General features: G+C 40.7%; 1 protein-coding gene and 2 non-coding genes across 4 annotated transcripts in view; all 3 read right to left on the bottom strand.

The window, feature by feature from the left end:
* Positions 1-16,374, bottom strand: part of bbs9 (Bardet-Biedl syndrome 9) — a 161,595-nt gene extending 145,221 nt beyond the window's left edge. For both annotated transcript variants that reach the window (XM_023425470.2, XM_087179093.1), the window contains exons 1-6: positions 16,271-16,374; positions 13,838-13,956; positions 12,815-12,965; positions 8,914-8,978; positions 8,667-8,780; positions 2,581-2,755 (exon numbers count right to left, since the gene is read on the bottom strand). In XM_023425470.2, the coding sequence (XP_023281238.1) occupies positions 2,581-2,755; positions 8,667-8,780; positions 8,914-8,978; positions 12,815-12,965; positions 13,838-13,949 (617 nt within the window). In that variant the 5' untranslated portion in view covers positions 13,950-13,956; positions 16,271-16,374. The remainder of the gene's footprint in view (positions 1-2,580; positions 2,756-8,666; positions 8,781-8,913; positions 8,979-12,814; positions 12,966-13,837; positions 13,957-16,270) is intronic.
* Positions 16,375-18,965: 2,591 nt separating this feature from the next.
* trnap-agg (transfer RNA proline (anticodon AGG)) lies at positions 18,966-19,037 on the bottom strand. The gene has a single exon. It is a non-coding gene; the product is annotated as a tRNA-Pro (tRNA).
* Positions 19,038-19,590: 553 nt separating this feature from the next.
* trnap-agg (transfer RNA proline (anticodon AGG)) lies at positions 19,591-19,662 on the bottom strand. The gene has a single exon. It is a non-coding gene; the product is annotated as a tRNA-Pro (tRNA).
* Between the last annotated feature and the right edge of the window lie 108 nt (positions 19,663-19,770).

Below are 19,770 nucleotides of genomic sequence, written 5' to 3'. Positions count from 1 at the left end.
TGTTTGCCATTTGAGTGTTTGCAGTGGACGCCATGTGCTCTCTCAAACATGTGGACACAGTTTTGGTAGTGTGTGTGTGTGTGTGTGTGTGTGTGTGTGTGTGTGTGTGTGTGTGTGTGTGTGTGTAGGCAGTATCAGTCATCATGCAGAGTTTAGGACACTGAGGTTGAGGAAACAGTCAAGTCATTTATATGAAAGAGGATCTCACTGAAGAAAAACTCCACAAACAAACACACTCATTTACCTTCAACATATACAGCACATCACACAAGCGCACACACACACACACACATACACAAATTATACAAACACACACTACATGCATATGCCCTCTCGGTGTCATGGATAAACACAAACTAAAATCTGACTCTGACGCCAACACACACACACACACACACACACACACACACACACACACACACACACACACACACACACACACAAGCTCTCATTCATCAGGGCAGGAGAAGGTCCAACAAGCTAAATAAACTGAGCGAGGCAGAACAGTTTGACCAGTCATCTGATATTAAATGTATAACAGCCAGTGAAGCCCTGACCCCGCCATCTGATATATATATATATATATATATATATATATATATATATATATAACAATCAGTAAACTACAGCACATCAGAGCCTGGAAAAGTTTCTCCACTCGAGATTTCTCTGAAGATGCGAGTCTGATTGGTAGCTGAGAATGCTCCTGCAGTGAATATGACCAAATCACAACTGCAGGTCATGTCATGTTTTAGTCAATCTATCAATTGATTAATTAGCAAACAGTTTCCTGTCATTCATGTGTTTCAGTCAGATGAATGGGGGTATGAGCTGTTTGGACTAACACACATTTCTACATTTCTACTCAGTGTTTATCTATTGAGACACAAAAACTGTAGGAATGCTTTTTTCAAACTGAGCGTGTCAAAGGTCAACAGGTCACCAGATTAACTACCTCTGATGATGTGTTTATGAAGTGAACATAAAGGTGCAGTAAAGGCCACATATTAACTGGACATCATCTTAGTTAGAGGTGTATTGTGAAAGCAGTGCGTTCGTTCATTGTTTACAGGCAATTTCCACAACAGTTTACACTTCACAGTGTAATGGAAACAACAAGCCTGTTGCTATTAGTAATGCAGTGTTGTTGTGTATGTAGAGGTGCTCAGTGTCCTCTGAGGTCTGTGTAATTTACTGCAGTGTGTGCGTTGCAGGGGCGTGTTTGTGTGTGTCCAGGGAGAGTGGTGAAGTCAGCGTTTCCACAGTGATATCTAGTCTGGAGAATCTCTTGATACTGGTGGGGGGGCATCCAGATAACAAACAGCTGGGAGAGAAAACCACACACACGCGCACACACACACACACACACACACACACACACACACACACACACACAATGCACCCACACAGTCTGTGAGACTTCTACAAGCTCTCCATGCCTCAGCCAGAGGGAATTGGGAAGTGTGCATGTGCTTAAATTAAAGTGAGGTACTTTCCGTTCACAGTGTATGTATGTGTGTGTGTGTGTGTGTGTGTGTGTGTGTGTGTGTGTGTGTGTGTGTGTGTGTGTGTGTTTCGGTCCATCCAGACAAGCTATGGAGTGAGAGCAGATGCCGTTAGCACTGCTCACTAACCATCAACAGGTGATTTACACTTGCAAAGTGATGTGCATTCACTGGGGTAAATTTTTGTCAACTATAACACACTGCATGTGATTTTGTCAGCAAAAGCTTATTAAATTACTTCAAAAAAAAAAAAAAAAAATCCAAAACATGCTTTATTTAAATTCAAAATGAGCAAAAATAAGTCATTTTTTTCTCATTTTAGAACAAAACTGGAGTGTTTTCTACCATTTGCAGCAATTTATATGAGCACCAATTCACATTCAATTTCTGAGTATGTGCTCAGTTAAGATCTGTGATTGTGGAAACTGGACACTTCCAGTCAATCCCAGAGGAGGACAGGAAATGTCACCTGTGTGATTTGGATGAGGTTGAGAATGAAATGCATTTTATCTTCTTCTGTCCTTCATATCACGATCTTTAAGTTAAACGTTCATTGAAAATGTCTCCTGGGTGTCGCAGTCTTTTCCATACGACAGATTAATGTCGATTACAGGACATGATTACATAGAAGATAATACAGCTCAGTTTTTGTTAAATGCCTATCATCAAGACACGAGAGCATTGTATGTTTAATTTGTTGACTCTATATCTGTACTGGCTTCCTCTGAAGGCGATGTAAGTAGTGCCTTGTAAACTCATGTGGGCCAGGCACCTTTATGTGTATGACCCTCCACATTCATTCAGTATGTGTTAGATGATCAAGTCCACTATTATTTTAAGTGCTTAGAAAGTGACGTGTTTGTCACATGTAAACTTCTCTGTCAGTGTTGTTCAGCCATTTAAATAAGAAGAGAGTATTTCTCTGTTCTCTATATAAACCAAAGACAACAGAAATCTGACCAGCATTAAATAATTACAGACAAACAAACGAACATTATAATTTCCACACTGAAAAAGTGAGCATCACATTTGATTGTTAACATTACACTGAGGTTGTTTTTATCCAGAAACCTACTTGTAGCTCTCCAGCTGGCGCGCGGAGGACACGGTGAGGAAGCTGTCTGTTCTGCTGTTGTAGACCAGTGGACCTGGCAGCAGGAACCCAGGGAGGAACCTGCCGAAGGAGTAACTGTCCTGCTCGAAGAACATCAGCATCCCGTCCATAGACTGGATGCACAGGGAGTGGTGACCTGATTGAAAGGGAGAGGGCAAAGGAGATGATTCAGTTACTCTTATCCCATAAAGACCAAATCACATGCTGTTGGTATTTATGATATACTGAAGAACGGACAATATGGAATTTGGCTTGTTGCACCTGAAATATTTAGTTGATTATTTGATAAGTCAAACAACAAAAAGTCAAATCAACAACAATTCTGATAATTGATTGTTTAAATAATGTAAGAATACAAGCCATTTATTCCTCCTTCAAAACTGCTGCCTTCCTGTTAGTGTACCTAAAACTGTAAATTAGACTAAACAAAACCAACAACAGATTAATCAGCAATAAGAAGAATTTTAAATTGCAACTCTGAAAGTAAGTTTGATATGAATGAATTTTTATATACACAGGTATATATAAACTTTAGCCTTCAGACCAGGTTAGAGATGGCACAATAAAACAATTTTGTTCATTTGAAGTGTCCAGAACTGAGGCTGTTTTACCCTGCTTCACCTTCATCCCTGTACCTCTTCCTCTGAGACAGTGTGTGCAGGTATAACTAAACCAATCCAGCTGAAGTTTATAAAGTTGGATTTTCAGGCAGAAAAAGGAACAGTTTATTATGGACAAAGTGTTCAAATGTGTACAGGCAGAATCGCTGCTCTGCTTTATGACAGCTGTGACTCTGCAGTTTTAAAATTGTGAGTTTTTAAGTACCGTTGATCCTGAACGACACTCATGGCTTCTGTTTCATTTCAGCCGTGATGTCGTGTTGTGCTGCGAGGTGTGTTTCTCCCTCTGGCTGAATCTGATATCTCCATTAACACCTCCACACACACACACACACACACACACACACACACACACACACACACCTGGCTTCGGGTATGAAAGTGTGCAACACTGTGTGCTTGTGAGGAAAGGCCTGATTTAGGACGTACTAAGCCCTAATGCACAGAAACACACAGCAACACACAGCAACACACAAGGCCATAAAGCCGTGGGGCTGTGTGACCAGAGAACTATAATTAGGCCTCAACGCGCTATTAAAGCTCACACTGCCATCAACTAGAGGTCAGGGAGACAGCCACCTACAGCGCAACACACAGACACACACACACACACACACACACACACACACTCGCACACACTCAGAATCTATCACCAAGGATTTAGGAAGAAAAGCCGCACAGTCTTACACACCTATCCAGTGTAAACATATATGTGTGTGTGTGTGTGTGTGTGTGTGTGTGTTTGAGTGATGAGCGGAGTTCAGGGTGGCCATTAACACACTGAAGGACAAGGTCTCTCACGCCGCAGACACACCCTGTGAGTGCAGGTGTGTGTAACACGCTGTTTGATAATGAGCCAACAGCAATTGTTGCAGCATCTGAATGTGTATGTTGTGTGTGTGTGTGTGTGTTTGTGTGTGTGTGTGTGTGTGTGTTCTGTCTACTGCACCAGGTTGTTTTGTTTAAAAAAGGAAACATAGATAAAAGTTTTGGAAATCAAATGCATCGACTTCAGTTCACGCTGCTCGATCATGACATGTCTGCTGTCATTTGTGTTCATTCTTGTGGGACTTTGCTTGATGCGAAAGCATAAATTGCAACAATGGCAGTGTCTCTAAGCTAAGGTTGAATATTATATTAATTTGAGTATGATGCTACTTATTGTTGCTTCTTCTCACAACTTAGTTCTGATTCTTCTAATTTTTGTGGGGTAAAAAAAAGAAAAAGAAAAAAGAAATGCACATAATCAAATGAAAATCTAAAGCCACATTTACTTTAGTTTTGATTTACATGAACAGTAATTGGTCCTAAATGACAACATATTTTGTGACTCTTTGGTTAAAGCTCTGTCTTGTCATGGAGAAGTTGAATGTTGTCAGTTTTCCATTTGGTTTCATCTCAGTAGGACTGGGAACCTTTCTGGAAAGAACTACATGATTACACTTTGAATTCTTCAATTCTAATTAAATGCTAAGCTATGGTAAGCTGGTTCCTTTTAGTCATTACAAAAATGGCCAATTTTACTACAGGCAAGAATACAATTCAATACATATGAAGAATACATTTTACAACGAACTTAACTATCTAAATTAGTCTCAGAACTTTCTCACTATTTTCCCAGTAATTATACTAAATTACAAACTTCTTTCAAGCAGATGTTCAGGATATGGCTAAGAAATTATTAGGAAATCACAGAAGTATAAAATAAAGCTTTAAAAAATCTTTATTAGATCCAGAACTCTCTGAAATACATCAGTTGTGAGCAGCAAATCAAAACTGGGCACAAGTGCTGGTGGTATAAAACAAAAAGAACAAACAGTATAAAGCCAATTTTATGTTTCAGCAGCTGGTGTCCTCCTTCGGACAGAAGAGAACTCCAGCTGGATACCTGAGGAGTGGACCGGCCTCCCAGACAAACAACTTTGTGGATTTGTCAGGTGTCGGGTGGTCGTTTCCCACCCTGAAGACCAGCGCCAGGGTCAAAACAACACACACTCAGACAGCCTGACACTCCGCTGTATCATCAATAATAAGAGAGGTACTGAAAAGTAAGAGCCGGGCTGTGCCTTAATAGCAACTCTGTACATGTAATTTCACACACCCACACCCAGGTATAATGTGTCAAAGAGCCCAGTATGAGAGCGCCGCCACTCAGACACAGCGGAGGAAACAGGCCCGTATTAGCGTCATTAATAAGACATGTTGAACAAGCACACAGCGCAGCCAACAAAGCACAGAGGCTGGCCGCACACTGCAGCGGGCAGAGCCTCGCCTCTGTGTGGGAGTATGTGTGTGTGTGTGTGTGTGTGTGTGTGTGAGTGAATGACAGTGTGTGGGTGAAGGAGTGTGTGTGAGAAAGAGAGCGAGTGTGTAGGTACATGTGAAAGTGTGCAAAAGTGTGTGTGCCAATTTGTTTTTTGTGTGCATGAGTGTATGTCTGTGTGTGTGACTGTGTGTGGGACTACGTGTGTATCTATATGTATCAGACCAAAGTTTGAAAAGACTAGTCCATGCTCAGAGTGTGTGTGTGTGTGTGTGTGTGTGTGTGTGTGTGTGTGTGTGTGTGTGTGTGGCCTGAATGTGACCCAAACCCAAAGGCAGCCCAGCTATTAGAGCAGTATTAGTATAGAGCTGCTATTACAGCGCCTACAGCACTGCTAAATGGCTGCTATTATAGACCCACACACACACACACACATATTCACGTGTAAGAGCAGACACGACTTGCAAAAACACTCCCCCACACACACACACACACACACACAGACACATACACACACACTCGAGGCTTTCCAAATCCAAACACACACTCTGAGCATAGGAGAGCAGAGCGCTGTCACACACACGCACACATAAACACACACACACACACACACACACACACACACACACACACGAAACTACATATTCGGACATTCAGCTGGTCTGGCCTCAGAGCTGTGACCATCACTCTGTACTCAGTAAACCCACACAGAAAACACCCTGCAGTCTGTGCCTGTGTGGTTCTCTGTGGATGAATTTATTTCTGTATTTGTACATGAATGTGCACTTTTGCATATAGTGGGCTATGTCTGCAAATCATTACGAGTGTGTGTGTGTCTGTGTGTTTGTGTGTGCGTTAGTGTGTGTGTGTGTGTGTGTGTGTGTTCCAGCCACTGAACCGTGAGATCAGCTCATTTTCATGTAAACTGTGTGAAACAGTAACAGCGAGGAAAGCTCAAACAGCGGCAGCTTCCCCACTCAGACAAACTCAGATGATCCCAAACAACTCAACAAGTAGAACAACGCCGGCAAATAAAACATGTGGAATGAATGAATGACGGAAATAAAGACTGTTGCACCATAATTCTGGTTTTTGAAACAGAAACACTGCGGCGGGTTTACTGGACGGCCTGTATCTAGATACTCTGTCCCTCTACATTTAGCAAATTCAGTCTGTAAATTGATGGTCTTACTTAATTTTTACTGTTAAGTTTTGATTTTTTCTTTCTACTTAGTCAGTTATTTACCTTTTTTACAGTAGATGCTGCCTTTTTATCATGGTCATCTGGAACAACAAAATAAAACAGTCTTCCTGTCCAGTGGACTAACCTGGTTGATTAAAGACCATTAAAACCTAAAATTAGAGCTTACAAAATAGTTTTAAGAGTTTGAAATATTGTTATGGAAGGGTTTTGCTTGAGTTGGGCCCTGTAATCCAAGCATAGGAGCTAGTTACGAGCTACCCCATTCTGCTGTAGTGTCCTGGAGCGAGACACTGAATCTCTACCAGATCCAGAGACGCTGCACTGGAGCTGAACTCTGACCCTCCTGATGAGAGGACCCTGCTGGATAAATGGGACTTTCCCTTCCATACGGGATCCCATTCGTTCATGCTTTAGTAAGTACAATTCCAGGGCCTGCACTGCCATCTAGAGGTGACAAGAGGATGGAGCAGGAGGAGAGAGGACGGCATCAATTATAGAGAAGAGTGGGGAGAGGAGAGGAGACGAGTAGTATGTTTGTATATATGAGTGCATGTGTTTCTTTGCATATGTGTTTAAGTATGTGGTTGTATGTGCTAGCATGCAAGGTTACGTGTGTGTCTTGTGCTGCCACGTTTGTATACATTCATGTCAAATGCGGGCTGATGCATCCACGCAAACCTGAAGTATGCGTGTATCTGTGTGTGTGTCGGGGACGAAAACTTCACGTGTTGTGTGTTCGTTGGAGAGCGGGAGCGTGTGTGAGAGCTCGCATGACGAATCCAAAATACCGCTGCACAGTGTGGTAATACCAGAAAATAGCATGTGGAAACACACGGACACACGTACAGGTTCATGGTGCACGTGCATTCAGAACAGGCCAAGGTATTGGTTTTAATGAGCGCACACTGTTCTTTCTATCAATCAAACACACACACGCACACACACACACACACATGCTCTGTAAACATGGAGTGAATGAAGGGTCCATCATGCCAGGCCACAGCCTGGCAATGTCTGTCCTCACACACACACGGACACACACACCTTGACAATACAGCCTTTATTTGGAAATGCCATATTCTCTGCTTTAAAGGGGGTTCCCCATGTGAGTGTGTCTTTTGGTGTGTGTGTGTGTGTGTGTGTGTGTGTGTGTGTGTGTGTTTTTCTTGGATGTTTTATTCGAGGGCTTTCCCCTACTTGGTTTTTCCAAAAGCCCAACTGACGGTAGAGAGAGCAGCTATATGACCCCTCTCTCTCTGTCCCTCTCTGTCTCCCTCCCTCCCTTACTCCCTCTCCCCCTCTCTCACTCTCTCTCTCTTTCCATCCTTCGCTCCTCTTAGAGACTTTTATAGTTTCATGTATTTGTCCAGTGCAGCCAATTACCCCTTTTGCCAAGACACATGCACAGATGTTCACTCATACACACACGTTTGTACCTCTATACTTGTGAGGACCCTCACCGATTTAATACATTCCATAGCCCCTAACCCTAAAACATAACAATTAAATGCCTAAACTGGACCAACACCTAATTCCAAACTTAACCATTAAACCAAGTCTGAACTCTCAAACAGCCCTCTGGATGTTCAGCATTCCACTTTGCAAAAATGTCACTCTGGTCCTCACAAAGATTCACGCCTAGAAGGACATACAAGTCTGGTAAAATAGTAGAAGTTCTACCACCAGCCACTGTTCCTGGAGGGCATAAAATGTCCCTTGAGTGGCGTTACCAACAGCTATAATTATGCATAAACAGTCCTGTGGTATTCTATGGTGATCTAAAATCTGTCATGATCAGTTCTGTAAGACTCCCGATGTTGTTTTTGTAAAGTAATGCCAAAGAGAAGTTTTAATCCTAGAGAAGGGCTGGTGTTTTTCACCTGAACATGGATGCATCTTTTCCTGGTAAACTGATCAGGTAACAAGTAGTCAAATCAAGCATTTAAAATGCCAGACATACCCGTGACTCCTCCAAAGGTGCCGTAAGTCATGTTGCAGGCTGTTCTTTTCAGGTTGTGTTCATAAACCAGCTTCAACTGGTACTGGTCACCGTGCTCCACGTTGCCTGCAGTGCCTGAACACACAAATCAGAAAAATAAATCAAATCTATATGATAATTTTGACAGTGAAAGTTGCTCAAAGTTTGAGGAGTTATGAGAAACAAGAAGGGAAAAAAGCATTAAGCTGCTCTTGTGAATGTGTGTTACCTGACACAGAGTAGACGGACAGTTTCCTGGGGTGAAGAACAGCCAGGTGAAGAAGCTCCGAACACCTGAGAAGAGAACAGAAACAAACTCTGTTACCTGAAGGTCAATACATGCTCACTTTATGACTGCAATAGCATTAGTTTCCTAATTACATGTTGTGTTCATTATGTTGAATACCACAGATTTTACAGATTTGAACAGAGACTGTGAACAGAAGTATAAGATGGATCCCAGGTTTATAACGGTTGATTCAGAACTTTGGGTGAACCCATGTTCTCAGCTAAAGTGTCTCTCATAGTTTAACTCATACTTCTAAAATAATTACTGTAACAGCTGCTGGGTTGTTTGAGCATTGGTTATGTCTGAGGTGTAGATGATGGTCTCAGTGATGCTGATCCTAGATTTTCACTTATTTCCTTAACCACAAACCCACAGAGAAGGTATCTGTCCACTTTCTGGACCCAGATCTGATGCCGCCTTACTAACTTTCAACCACTGTTGTAATGTTTGTTGAGAGAAGAACAACAAGGGAGGAGAAAACTGGATCCCTCAAGTTTTCTCTCTTGCTTAAAAAAAACCACTCAAGTCAGTGCTGAAACAAAACCTTTCACCAGCTGCCCACCTCGGTCTGCCCTGACAATATTTACAACGTGCTTCTCTGACGAGGCCGGTTTCCAAAATGTCCACCACCCTCTGAAGAATGCTGCACTGAAAACCGCAGGTAACTAAACACGACGTCTTCCAAACAGACTGATTTACTTGGATTCTGCTCCCAGCGTGATGATATGGGAAGCCTTCGAGGCGAACCACCAGAGCTTTTCCCAGAAACCTCGCTTTTCCGGGAGGTTCCTATACACCCACAGTGCGTCAATGGGAGGTACAGTGTTCAGATCAATGGCTAAAGTAAGGCAGGATCTCTGCCAGGGTTAGGGGTTCAATTAGCTGTGTGGCTTAATTGAAAAGGGGAGGTGTTTATGCTTAATTTACTGTAGATTTCAAAGTCGGTCTGGCTTCAATTGAGAGAAGAAGAGTGCACACTATTCTGCAGACAGCCTCTGTCACTGTTTGTTACTGATTTAAATGTTTGCAGCTTCAGTCTTACATTCATCCAGGTTGTGCCACACACACTGTTGTAGCAGTGCACATACAATTTTCCATTAAAAATTGTTCATTTAAATGTAACATAGTTGCTGTTGATGGTTGATTCGACATTGATTCAATGTGTAATTAATTTGATTAAGCAGTTTAAATTAAATTAAAGACACATAGTCATTAAATATATTGTTATTCTTCAATGAAATATTCAGTGAAACAACATCAGTGTTTGACCTATGACCTATGAACATCTGTCTATCCCTCCCCATGTTTCATTAAAGATGAATATAGCAAATCCATGTAGTTGCTTCTGAATGATGGTCACTGTGGCAAAAAATGTCAGTAATAGTTTAACAGCTCATTTTCCTTTCATCTCCAAAGATTTCTTAAGTCAGTTGAGTGCTTCAATAAGATAATCATTAGTCAGTGACATGACTCCCCAAACAAGAAAACAAAAATGCCAAAGGTGAGGAACAATGTGCTTATGTCCTGTTTTACTTTTACAATACAACTACAGCAATGTTTTTCTGGGACAAGCTAAAAGAATAAAGTCCTAGTGAAGTAGAGTGAAGTGACTCAGTAATGTCAGGTACACAGCAGTGTGTGTGGAAAGCTTGCTAACAATAGCCACCATAAGCCACTTTTAAAACCTGAAATGGTGCATTTTACTGCTCAAGCATTCAACTTTTCAAACGTTTTTTCTTCAGTTATTAATGACAACAGTGCTTTGAAAATTGGAGCAAGGCGCAAATAATGTTATGGTCAGTATTTCATTCTGACAGGAGTAACCAAGGCCTAAACTGTTCAGATGTTTTAAAGCGCACAAAAATGGCAAAGTAGCTCAGGGCACAAGGTTCAGTGTGTTCCCTTTACTGCTAAGCTAAATATGATGTAAGATGGATAAAATTCTCCACTGAGCAATATATGTATCACCACTATTCTGTCACTATCCCCACATCATTCCTTTCCTCCCGCTTCTTTCCCACTTTCAAATAGTTTTGGCTGTGAGGGGTCATTTAATCATCTTTGCTCCAAAACAAGTCGTTTCTACTGGAGGCATCTGCACATTTCGCTTGACCTCGACTCAGAGGGGTCAGCTCTTTCTCCAATTATACAGTGCAATAACAATGCAGGATAGGGCCCTTGGGTTCTGACAGTTATGCTAGCAACTCAGTGGTTAGCCTGATAGTATGAGCACAACTATGTTTGGACCACTGGGTAGCTGATAGATCATGATAAATCATGCGGAGGGAGAGAAACTCCTGACATAGTGGTTTTGGGCTAGCATGCATCGCAGAAGAAAAAAAAGGCATGTTAATGTGGTGGTAAGTCACAGCAGGGATGTTTTCTCTATGAATGAAAAAGCGGTGTGATGAGTTATGAATGGGTGTTTCTGCCTGGCAGTTTAAAGTAAGGCTATATTATAAGCTATATTATGAATGCTTATAATTCACAGAAGGTCATGACACAGAGTTAAAGACAGACCTGTGATTAATTCCCGGGCAGCAGCAGCAGCAGCACACACGCGCGCGCGCACACACACACACACACACACACACACACACACACACACACACACACACACACACACACACAGTATGTAACACAAACAGAGATATGACCGTCAGGGTGGCCAGAGAGCACAGAGGAGCTGCCCTGTAATCTAAAGATCAAAGGTGTAATTCCTGAAGCAGACCAATGGCTCTATCAAAGGCTCCATGTCCTCTTCAGCAGTGACCTCTTAACCTACTTGCTACAACCTACTTGCATGTACTAACAAACCATTTCTAACATGACTATATTCACTAAATGCAACCGTTTGCTACTTAATTAAAAACATCAACACTTTTTTGTTCTTAATTTAAATGACATTTACATTTTATTTACAGTACATTTAGTCAACGCTCTTATATGGACTGACTGCAATAACGAATTCCACAAACATTAGAAAACCACCCACAGTAAGAAGTGCAGGTGTGAAAGCCAGTAATGGATCCCTGACAAAAACAATAATAACACGGTTTAGCATCAAAAATGTCAACTGCAGGTTCAGGAGTTTTTACTCCGTGTCTCTGTTTTGAATTATTATAAACTGTAAAAACAGAAACTTTGAAGACAACACTGTTGGTTCTGGGAACTTGTGATCTGCATTTTTCTGACATTTATAGACTAAAATGATTATAATCAATAAATTGAGAACATCATTTTTTTTTTTTTTTTTTAAATGAAGTTAGTTGCAATCCTTAAATGGTACAAGATCTGATCCGCATTTACTTTGTGCTTTATGTGTTTACTTGTATAGGAGTGTAATGTGAGAAAATAAGGCAAAGATTTGCATTCGTGAGACAGTGATTTAAAGTTTCTCCCTGGTAGAAGACATTAGGCTAATGCCAATTTGACCTACAAAACACTAACACAGGTTGGGGCTGGAGGGAGGGAGGGCTGAGAGATTAGCAAGACTATCAATGATCCTGGTGGGAGAGCACAGATCAGTGACTTGATTTATCAGGAGTGTCACTGAGTTAAGACTGAAACCAACAGTAGAACGAATAGAATCCATTAGTGTCTAGATACTAACATTCCCATTTTCTGGGACATAATGTCCAGTCCAAGGAAACAAAAAAACATTCAACATCTTCTATAAATCAGAATTTAAAAATGTGATTTACATCATAAACTGCATAAACTGTGTTCTATTAATTATGTTGAAATATAACATAACAACCTACAATCTTCCATGGCTGCAGTACATATCCTTCCTAACCCCCACGTGGCCTTGGCCCAGGTTTGGTCTAGGTCTACTTACGAGACAAACTTGCCCACTTCCATCTGGATGATGGCATTTTGAAGCTGGACCTCCAGAAGCTGGGCATCAGCTATACCTCCCTCACTGGACTTATTGGCATGTGGGGAGAAGATCCGCAGCATTCCCATGTAGCTGCCCACCACCACTTTGTCTGCAAAGTCATAGTCACAGAGGAAGATAAGTATGGATGTTACAATTCAAGATAGATCACATTTCAAGACACTTCACAAATCCTGTAAAATATTTAATACATAAAACAAGATCTTTTAAAAATAGTAGAAACAATGAAATATATATAGAAGAGTCAAAGACATTTCAAATATGATAACCTGGAGTATTCCAAAATAAAAGAAGGGGTGTTGCACACATGACATCTTCATACAGAGAACAGAGTATAGTTTTATTTTCTTTCCCTTTGAGTTCTGCCTATATTTCAGCCACTTTTAGGTTTCTTGCACAGAGACACTACTTCTGTCCAGGTAGACATCACATTATATTAAATAACATAACATTACGCTGATTTGGCAGATTGTTTTGTCCAAATCAACTTACAATAAGTGCATTGAGCCACTGTAGGATCAAGGGCTGGAATTCATCAAGAATTGTAAATGCACCCCTCCTATATAAATATGAGCATGTTTAGTGTTACAAGACAAGTGCTTAGATTTTTATTTTGCTTTATAAGATGTTAGATATCAGTAAGTTCTATATAATCGAGGACTCGTTTCCTGTCCTTTCTGCCAAGAGGTATGTTTGATTTGAATTATGAATAGACTGATTTTTGTGCATCTCTTGTTCCTTGTGTTGCAATTGGTGCACGTCATTGGAAGTCTCGTTTCCAAATCAATTTGACATAATGGATGTGGAGACAATGATGATTCATATACTACAAGGAAATAAACATTTAACTCTAATATATTTTTGCATCCACATAGAGTGAATTGAAAGTGGTGCAATAAGAGGTAAGGTTCTGCAGTCTGTATGCTCTGTGGTGGTTAACATACACACTGACTACACACTGACCATGTCCGGTGCCGCTGTTGTCCACATCTCCGACACACAGGCATCCCTGGTCAAATTCTTCTCCCTCGCCAAGAACTGCCGACCACCAATCACGGGCTTTGAACAGAGACATGCTGCCTCTACGTGGACAGAGAGGGAAACACATAAGAGGGAAAATGGTTCGATTTCTTCTGCTGTGAACCTGACATACAGATGTTTTCCAGTTGATCTATGTCTCTGTAATCTGTGGTGTACAACTTCATATTCCATTGAAATACAGTCCTCCTAATTGATAATGCGTAGCAATATATTAAAGATGAACTACTGATCAACTGACAGATGAACAAAGAGAGACACAAGGAAAACATTTATGCATTAACAAAGGACAAAATTATTTAAACTGATGAGGAAGTAACTTTTGGCACACAGTGGTATCTCCTATTCACAGATCCAGTCATGTAGTTGGGAGATGGGGTCACTTGCTCACCAGCACCACAACAATGGGTAATGAAGAAAGAGCAAATATTTCTCATTAAACTTCCTCCAACAATTTATTCTGCCAATTCAACCATTAAGGTGAAGCTTTAGTCACTGGCACGGTGACAGCTTGGACCACTATCCGCTCAGCTGGCTCTCAGCACTCTGTGCACCACACTGACACCCACAGCCAATGGTAGACCTCGAAGGCAGGTCACATGATCCCAGGATTGAAGGGGGGAGTGAGGAGGGGGGTGGGTGGGGGCAAGCAGCTTTTCTAATTTCTAAGTGCTGAGCAGGTGGAACGGGCAGCTAATCCAGACAGAGAGAATCCCTCCTAACCACAGTGCACTGCCATACAGACCTGAGCAGTGTTGAAGGAATATTACAGCTTCTTCTATCAAGATACTTCATAACAAAGCAGCGTTTAAAATTTCAAAATTATTAATGAAATAAAATACCAAACCGTTGCTGCATTCACACGGACACAGACATGTTTGCTTTTTCTTCCAGTGATACAGCAGTGTTAATCGCACCACCGCATGCTTCATTGTTTTTCCTGAGCACAACCTGTTATACATGACATGCACTTTTTCCCAATTTGTTCATCGATTAGCTGTGGATATATCTTAAATTTGCCTCAACTAATGCTTTCTGCAAGGATGAAGTTGGTAGAAACTTCAAAAGTCTTCAACTCAAAGAATCTCACTTTGGTATCGTTCACTTTGTCTGACGACTTCCGCCTTGATAATAAATGTGGAACAGCAGTAGTTACTACTAGGGACAGTGTCGTACAGGTTGTCTTTATATGTACAGTAGTTTCCTGGTTATGATTGCATTATTGGAGTGGATCCCTGTTTTCTGTTGCATAGGTAAACATCATATCCTGGTTTCAGAAACCTGGATAAGACCTTATTCAGGTTTTGAGAAACCTTGATACCCTACCTGGAGCACCATAGACCAGGATATTGGGGTATGTAAACACCTAATCCAGGTTCCTGAGCATCCTTTTTAAAACAGAACATAGTGACTGAGATGAAGACACACCTGCAGGCAGACAATCAGAAACCTGGATTCTGTAATGATCATGTATACAGGTATATATAATACCAGGCTTCTCATGTTCCATGTAAATGACATATCCCTAATATGATCTAAAACTGGTACATCATTCATTTACCGTTACATGCAAAACATGTTTCCCCATATTGATCAATAATGTGTAACATCACAGCAGTTCACCATTAGCAGCCGTTGCCTTTTTAATAACCAAAATGGATAGGAAAATTAAATATTACAATAACTAGAAGACATTCTTCTGTCCATATATATAAGAATACATGTTTCAGTATGTAAAAAGAACATATAAAGTGGTTTGACACATGTCCTTCACATTACATTGTGCTGAAAGTCAAACTGGAGCCGTCATTTAGAGCGGCAGTAAATTATCACAGAATGAGAATGGCTTTTATTTGCTTTGTAGTCGTAAATGTGTGTATAACACTCCACGTTGTTAGTGCAACCACAAGCCACAGTACAGACTCAATTCAACAGTCAAGGACGAGACAGAGAAATTAGCATGTAAATTAGCTGTTTTACTCGCCGGCTGGTATTCAACTTTGTGTACTCCTGAGCTTTAACAGCACATGACCAGACACCTGTGGGTTTATAGGTGTACACTCAGGAGAACTATCTGTTATGGCAAACAAGCTCTCTATGACTGGGAAGCATTAATGAAACATACACGCATTAAAAAGCTGTTTTAAGTCGGTTACAAATGGAGGCATCCGGCACAGGTAAATAAGCTTGCAGCTAACGTCAAGCCCTCTGAATTAACTTTAGCTTAGCCGGCTAATTAGCTAGCTATCGAAGTTACCTGGGCACCAGCTATCACGTCAAAAACAGTGTCGTTGTTATTTCCACAGCTTCTCCGCTGGTGACAAAACACATTTAGGTTTGTTCCCGGGTTTTTCTTACCTTCACGTCCACGAGCCAGACCGTAAAAAACGACGGTTTGTTCCTCCTCGTTCACACAAAAATCACATTTTCCCCCTTCTCGTTTGCAGCCATCGTCCTGTTGTCATGGCAGTGACGCTCAATGGAGAAGCCGGGGGGCTGTGCGCAGGAACGGAAACACAAGGGCTGGCGGGAAAATGAGTTTTTGGACTACAGACCCGACAGTCATGTTCCTTGGGTAAATAAAATGATGAACATTATAAAACTAGAAAAATTCCTGGAGAACTTTTGAATGTGCCTGCTGCTTGGTGCGTGTACTTCACTCTTCATGTTTTAATATGCACAAAGGACGTTACTTTCAGTTTCATTCATGTCGTTGAGACTCATCCTGACACTGACCTCAATCACTGCAGGTGTCCATCAGAAAGCATTTAGAAAGCTGTCACGACTGGCCAAAATAACCTCACACTGATGTTTTCACAATTAAATGTGTCATCACAACCACAGCAAGACATGTATACACACATGTACATGCACTTACAAAAGTTGATCTGTAATAAAGCTATACCACTATATCCCCATATAGACGATCACTTCTAAGATCGAACTTTTATGACCTACCTTACCTCCCCGATAGCAAATTGTCTCCGCACTGGATCCGTCCTGGAGGTATCATAGGCTCCGGATCGGATCGACAAAACAGGTCCGGTTCGGAGTCCACTTCCAGACCACATCCGTATCCGCTCATGAAGCAGCTCATTCGGCCCGGATCCGATTTGGACCCGTCCATGGAGTGGTTAATTCGGTCCTAACTCGTTCTGTATCCCATATTCAAAATGGCTCATCCGGCTACAACTAGTTGCAGAAATCGTAAAAAGATTTAAAATTAATAAAAAAAATAAATTAAAAAAAAGCTATATCTCTTATATCAAGCTATAAAAGCTTGAATACTTAACAGGTCTGCCTTTATTAATATTAATAAAACATTACTCACTGAAGACTCAAAAAAATATAAACCTTTAAGCAACTCAGCAATTCTATAGTTACATGCTTTGGCTGTGAAGCAGTAGAAGTAGGGAGATTGTGTTTGTATTGTAGTAACTCATTACAGCTTCGTTATGGGTGTAAGAGTTATCAGAACATTTCAAATTATTGCGCTGAGAAACATAAATGTAGTTTTCCTGTAAGTCCCTTACACAATTATTATCCAATGATGGACTCTGGTTTCTTCCTGTTGAAAGGGAGTTTTTTCTCACCCTTGTCACCAAGTGCTGCTCTTTGTGGGAACTGTTGGGTTTCTCTTCTAGAACCAAAAATGTGGACACAGGAGTGAGTCAGAAAAGAAAAATGTCACTTGAGCATTTCTCGGGGGAAATCAGCACCTGAAGTTGTATTGCAGTCAGTGGGAGAGGTGGAGGGTACTCCCATCACTTTGAGTCTCATGTTCAAATTCTGTAAGTGTCTGTGCTTAAGTGGACACTTTCTATGAAACAGGACAACTTTGTGTACTGCTGATGTGTGAAGGCAGAACTATGTGGCCGTGAGGACGATTTACACAGAATTTTCTCAGAGGATTTCTAGAGCTGCTCCCTCTCTAGCGATGATGTCATCCACTCTCATCCAAGAGATTTATTTGTTTGAGATGAGGATGTTATTTTCTTTGTACGGATTTAATTAATGTCAAAAAGAAATGGACTAATTTCCAATTATATTTTCAAATTACACTTTTATCAACACCTACCTCAATATGGCACCATAATTTGAAGCAATGGAAATAATAAGTCAATAAAACACATAGATTAACTTTTTAAATGACACTTGTTAGAATGTGATATTTATTTATTTTCTATTTTTATTGATTGTATATGCTTTTATAGTATGTATTTATGATGCTCTAGCTGTATTGCTGGTATAAATAGTTTTGTTTGTGTGTTTCATCTGCATACTGTTCTGTTATTAAAAGGGGGAAAGGACCAGTCTCAACCCGATGGTAGTGTGAGTAATTATAGACCCATTTTTATAACAGTAGATGCAGTCACTCTTGAATAAATGTGCAATACAGCCAATGGAACAAACTGACGCTTTGGTGCGCTGAATTAAATTGCACGTCTTCATTCAGTGGGACATTAACACACGCAAAGCGTTAACAGCGTTTAGGCAGCATTGGCTAATGAAGAACGAGCTCACAAACGTCAACATACATTTACAGTTAGCACAAATTAGGACAATGAAATTAGGCAATACCCCCTCAACTGGCATTTTTTATTACTATTATACAAAGTGAACAACTGCAGAAGAGTTACACTTCATGCACAGATCCACATATTGCCAAATAAATTGATCCATGTGTGAAAAAAATGTAAACAAAATCTGGCGAAGTTATATATTTTGCAAAAACACTCATAAAACGCACTTGATTGTAAATAAAGTTGGTGATTATAGCACATTTAAACTGCATGACTTAATGTCAGAAACATTAGATTATATATTATGATATATATAATATCATATAACAAATAATAGTTGTATTTAACCCTTGCTGCATTATGTGGGAAAGAGCAGAAACCTTTGAGTTTAGGACTTATGTTCTTCCCATGTATTACGGAGTTTGCACTGATTGTGTAACGTTCTTTGAGGAACATTTTTTATTTATTAGTTATGAATCCTTTTTATCTATTAATTATATGTCTTGTACTACATATTTTACAAAAACGTTGGGCTCGTCCGGGATTTGAACCCGGGACCTCTCGCACCCTAAGCGAGAATCATACCCCTAGACCAACGAGCCACACATAAAGAAAGTCCAACATTGATTTCCAGGCTGCACTGTATATGCCACGTTGTATGGACTTCTACGTTATCCCCTGATGTTCACAGCACAACTTTGCATTTCTCTGGTGGCCGAGTGCCACCTACTGGCGCTTTATCATACTGCAGCATGCTCCACTTCCTCCAGACCTGCAGCAGTGGTAGTGCAACATCATCATTTCAGCAGGAATGGGAGAGAAATACCACTTTGAGATAATCAGATCAGATAACCCTAACCCTAACCCGAGGACGTTCTTCCTACATAATTATATATTTCCAAATACTGTTTACACAAGATAAATCACCTGTTTTCTAATTGATCTTCATTATATTGGACTTTCTTCCATACATAATTGTTGTTCTTTGTAGTCTTAGTTGAGACGAATATGTGTCATTAGTAGTTCCACATTTAGAGGATGTGGACAGACCAACTCTAAATTGAGAGAAAATGAAGGAATCTAATCTGCACTATTGATCTGTTGGTATTTAAATGAAGCAGTTTCTTGCCCAAACAAATATTTCGGCATAAGTAAGGGCTCGTCCGGGATTTGAACCCGGGACCTCTCGCACCCTAAGCGAGAATCATACCCCTAGACCAACGAGCCACATGTACACTGTCATTTGACTGACAGTTTCTCAATTTACAGGGTGCCACGTTGGTCATCTTAAAATATCATCCAGTTACTGAGCACCGTCTGCAGGACACTTACGGT

This window comes from Seriola lalandi, unplaced genomic scaffold (assembly GCF_002814215.2).
Source record: "Seriola lalandi dorsalis isolate HSWRI2012SDOR001 ecotype SW California unplaced genomic scaffold, Sedor1 jcf7180002054782, whole genome shotgun sequence".
In the NCBI taxonomy this organism is placed as follows: domain Eukaryota; kingdom Metazoa; phylum Chordata; class Actinopteri; order Carangiformes; family Carangidae; genus Seriola; species Seriola lalandi.
This window is presented reverse-complemented; position numbering and strand designations above follow the sequence as displayed.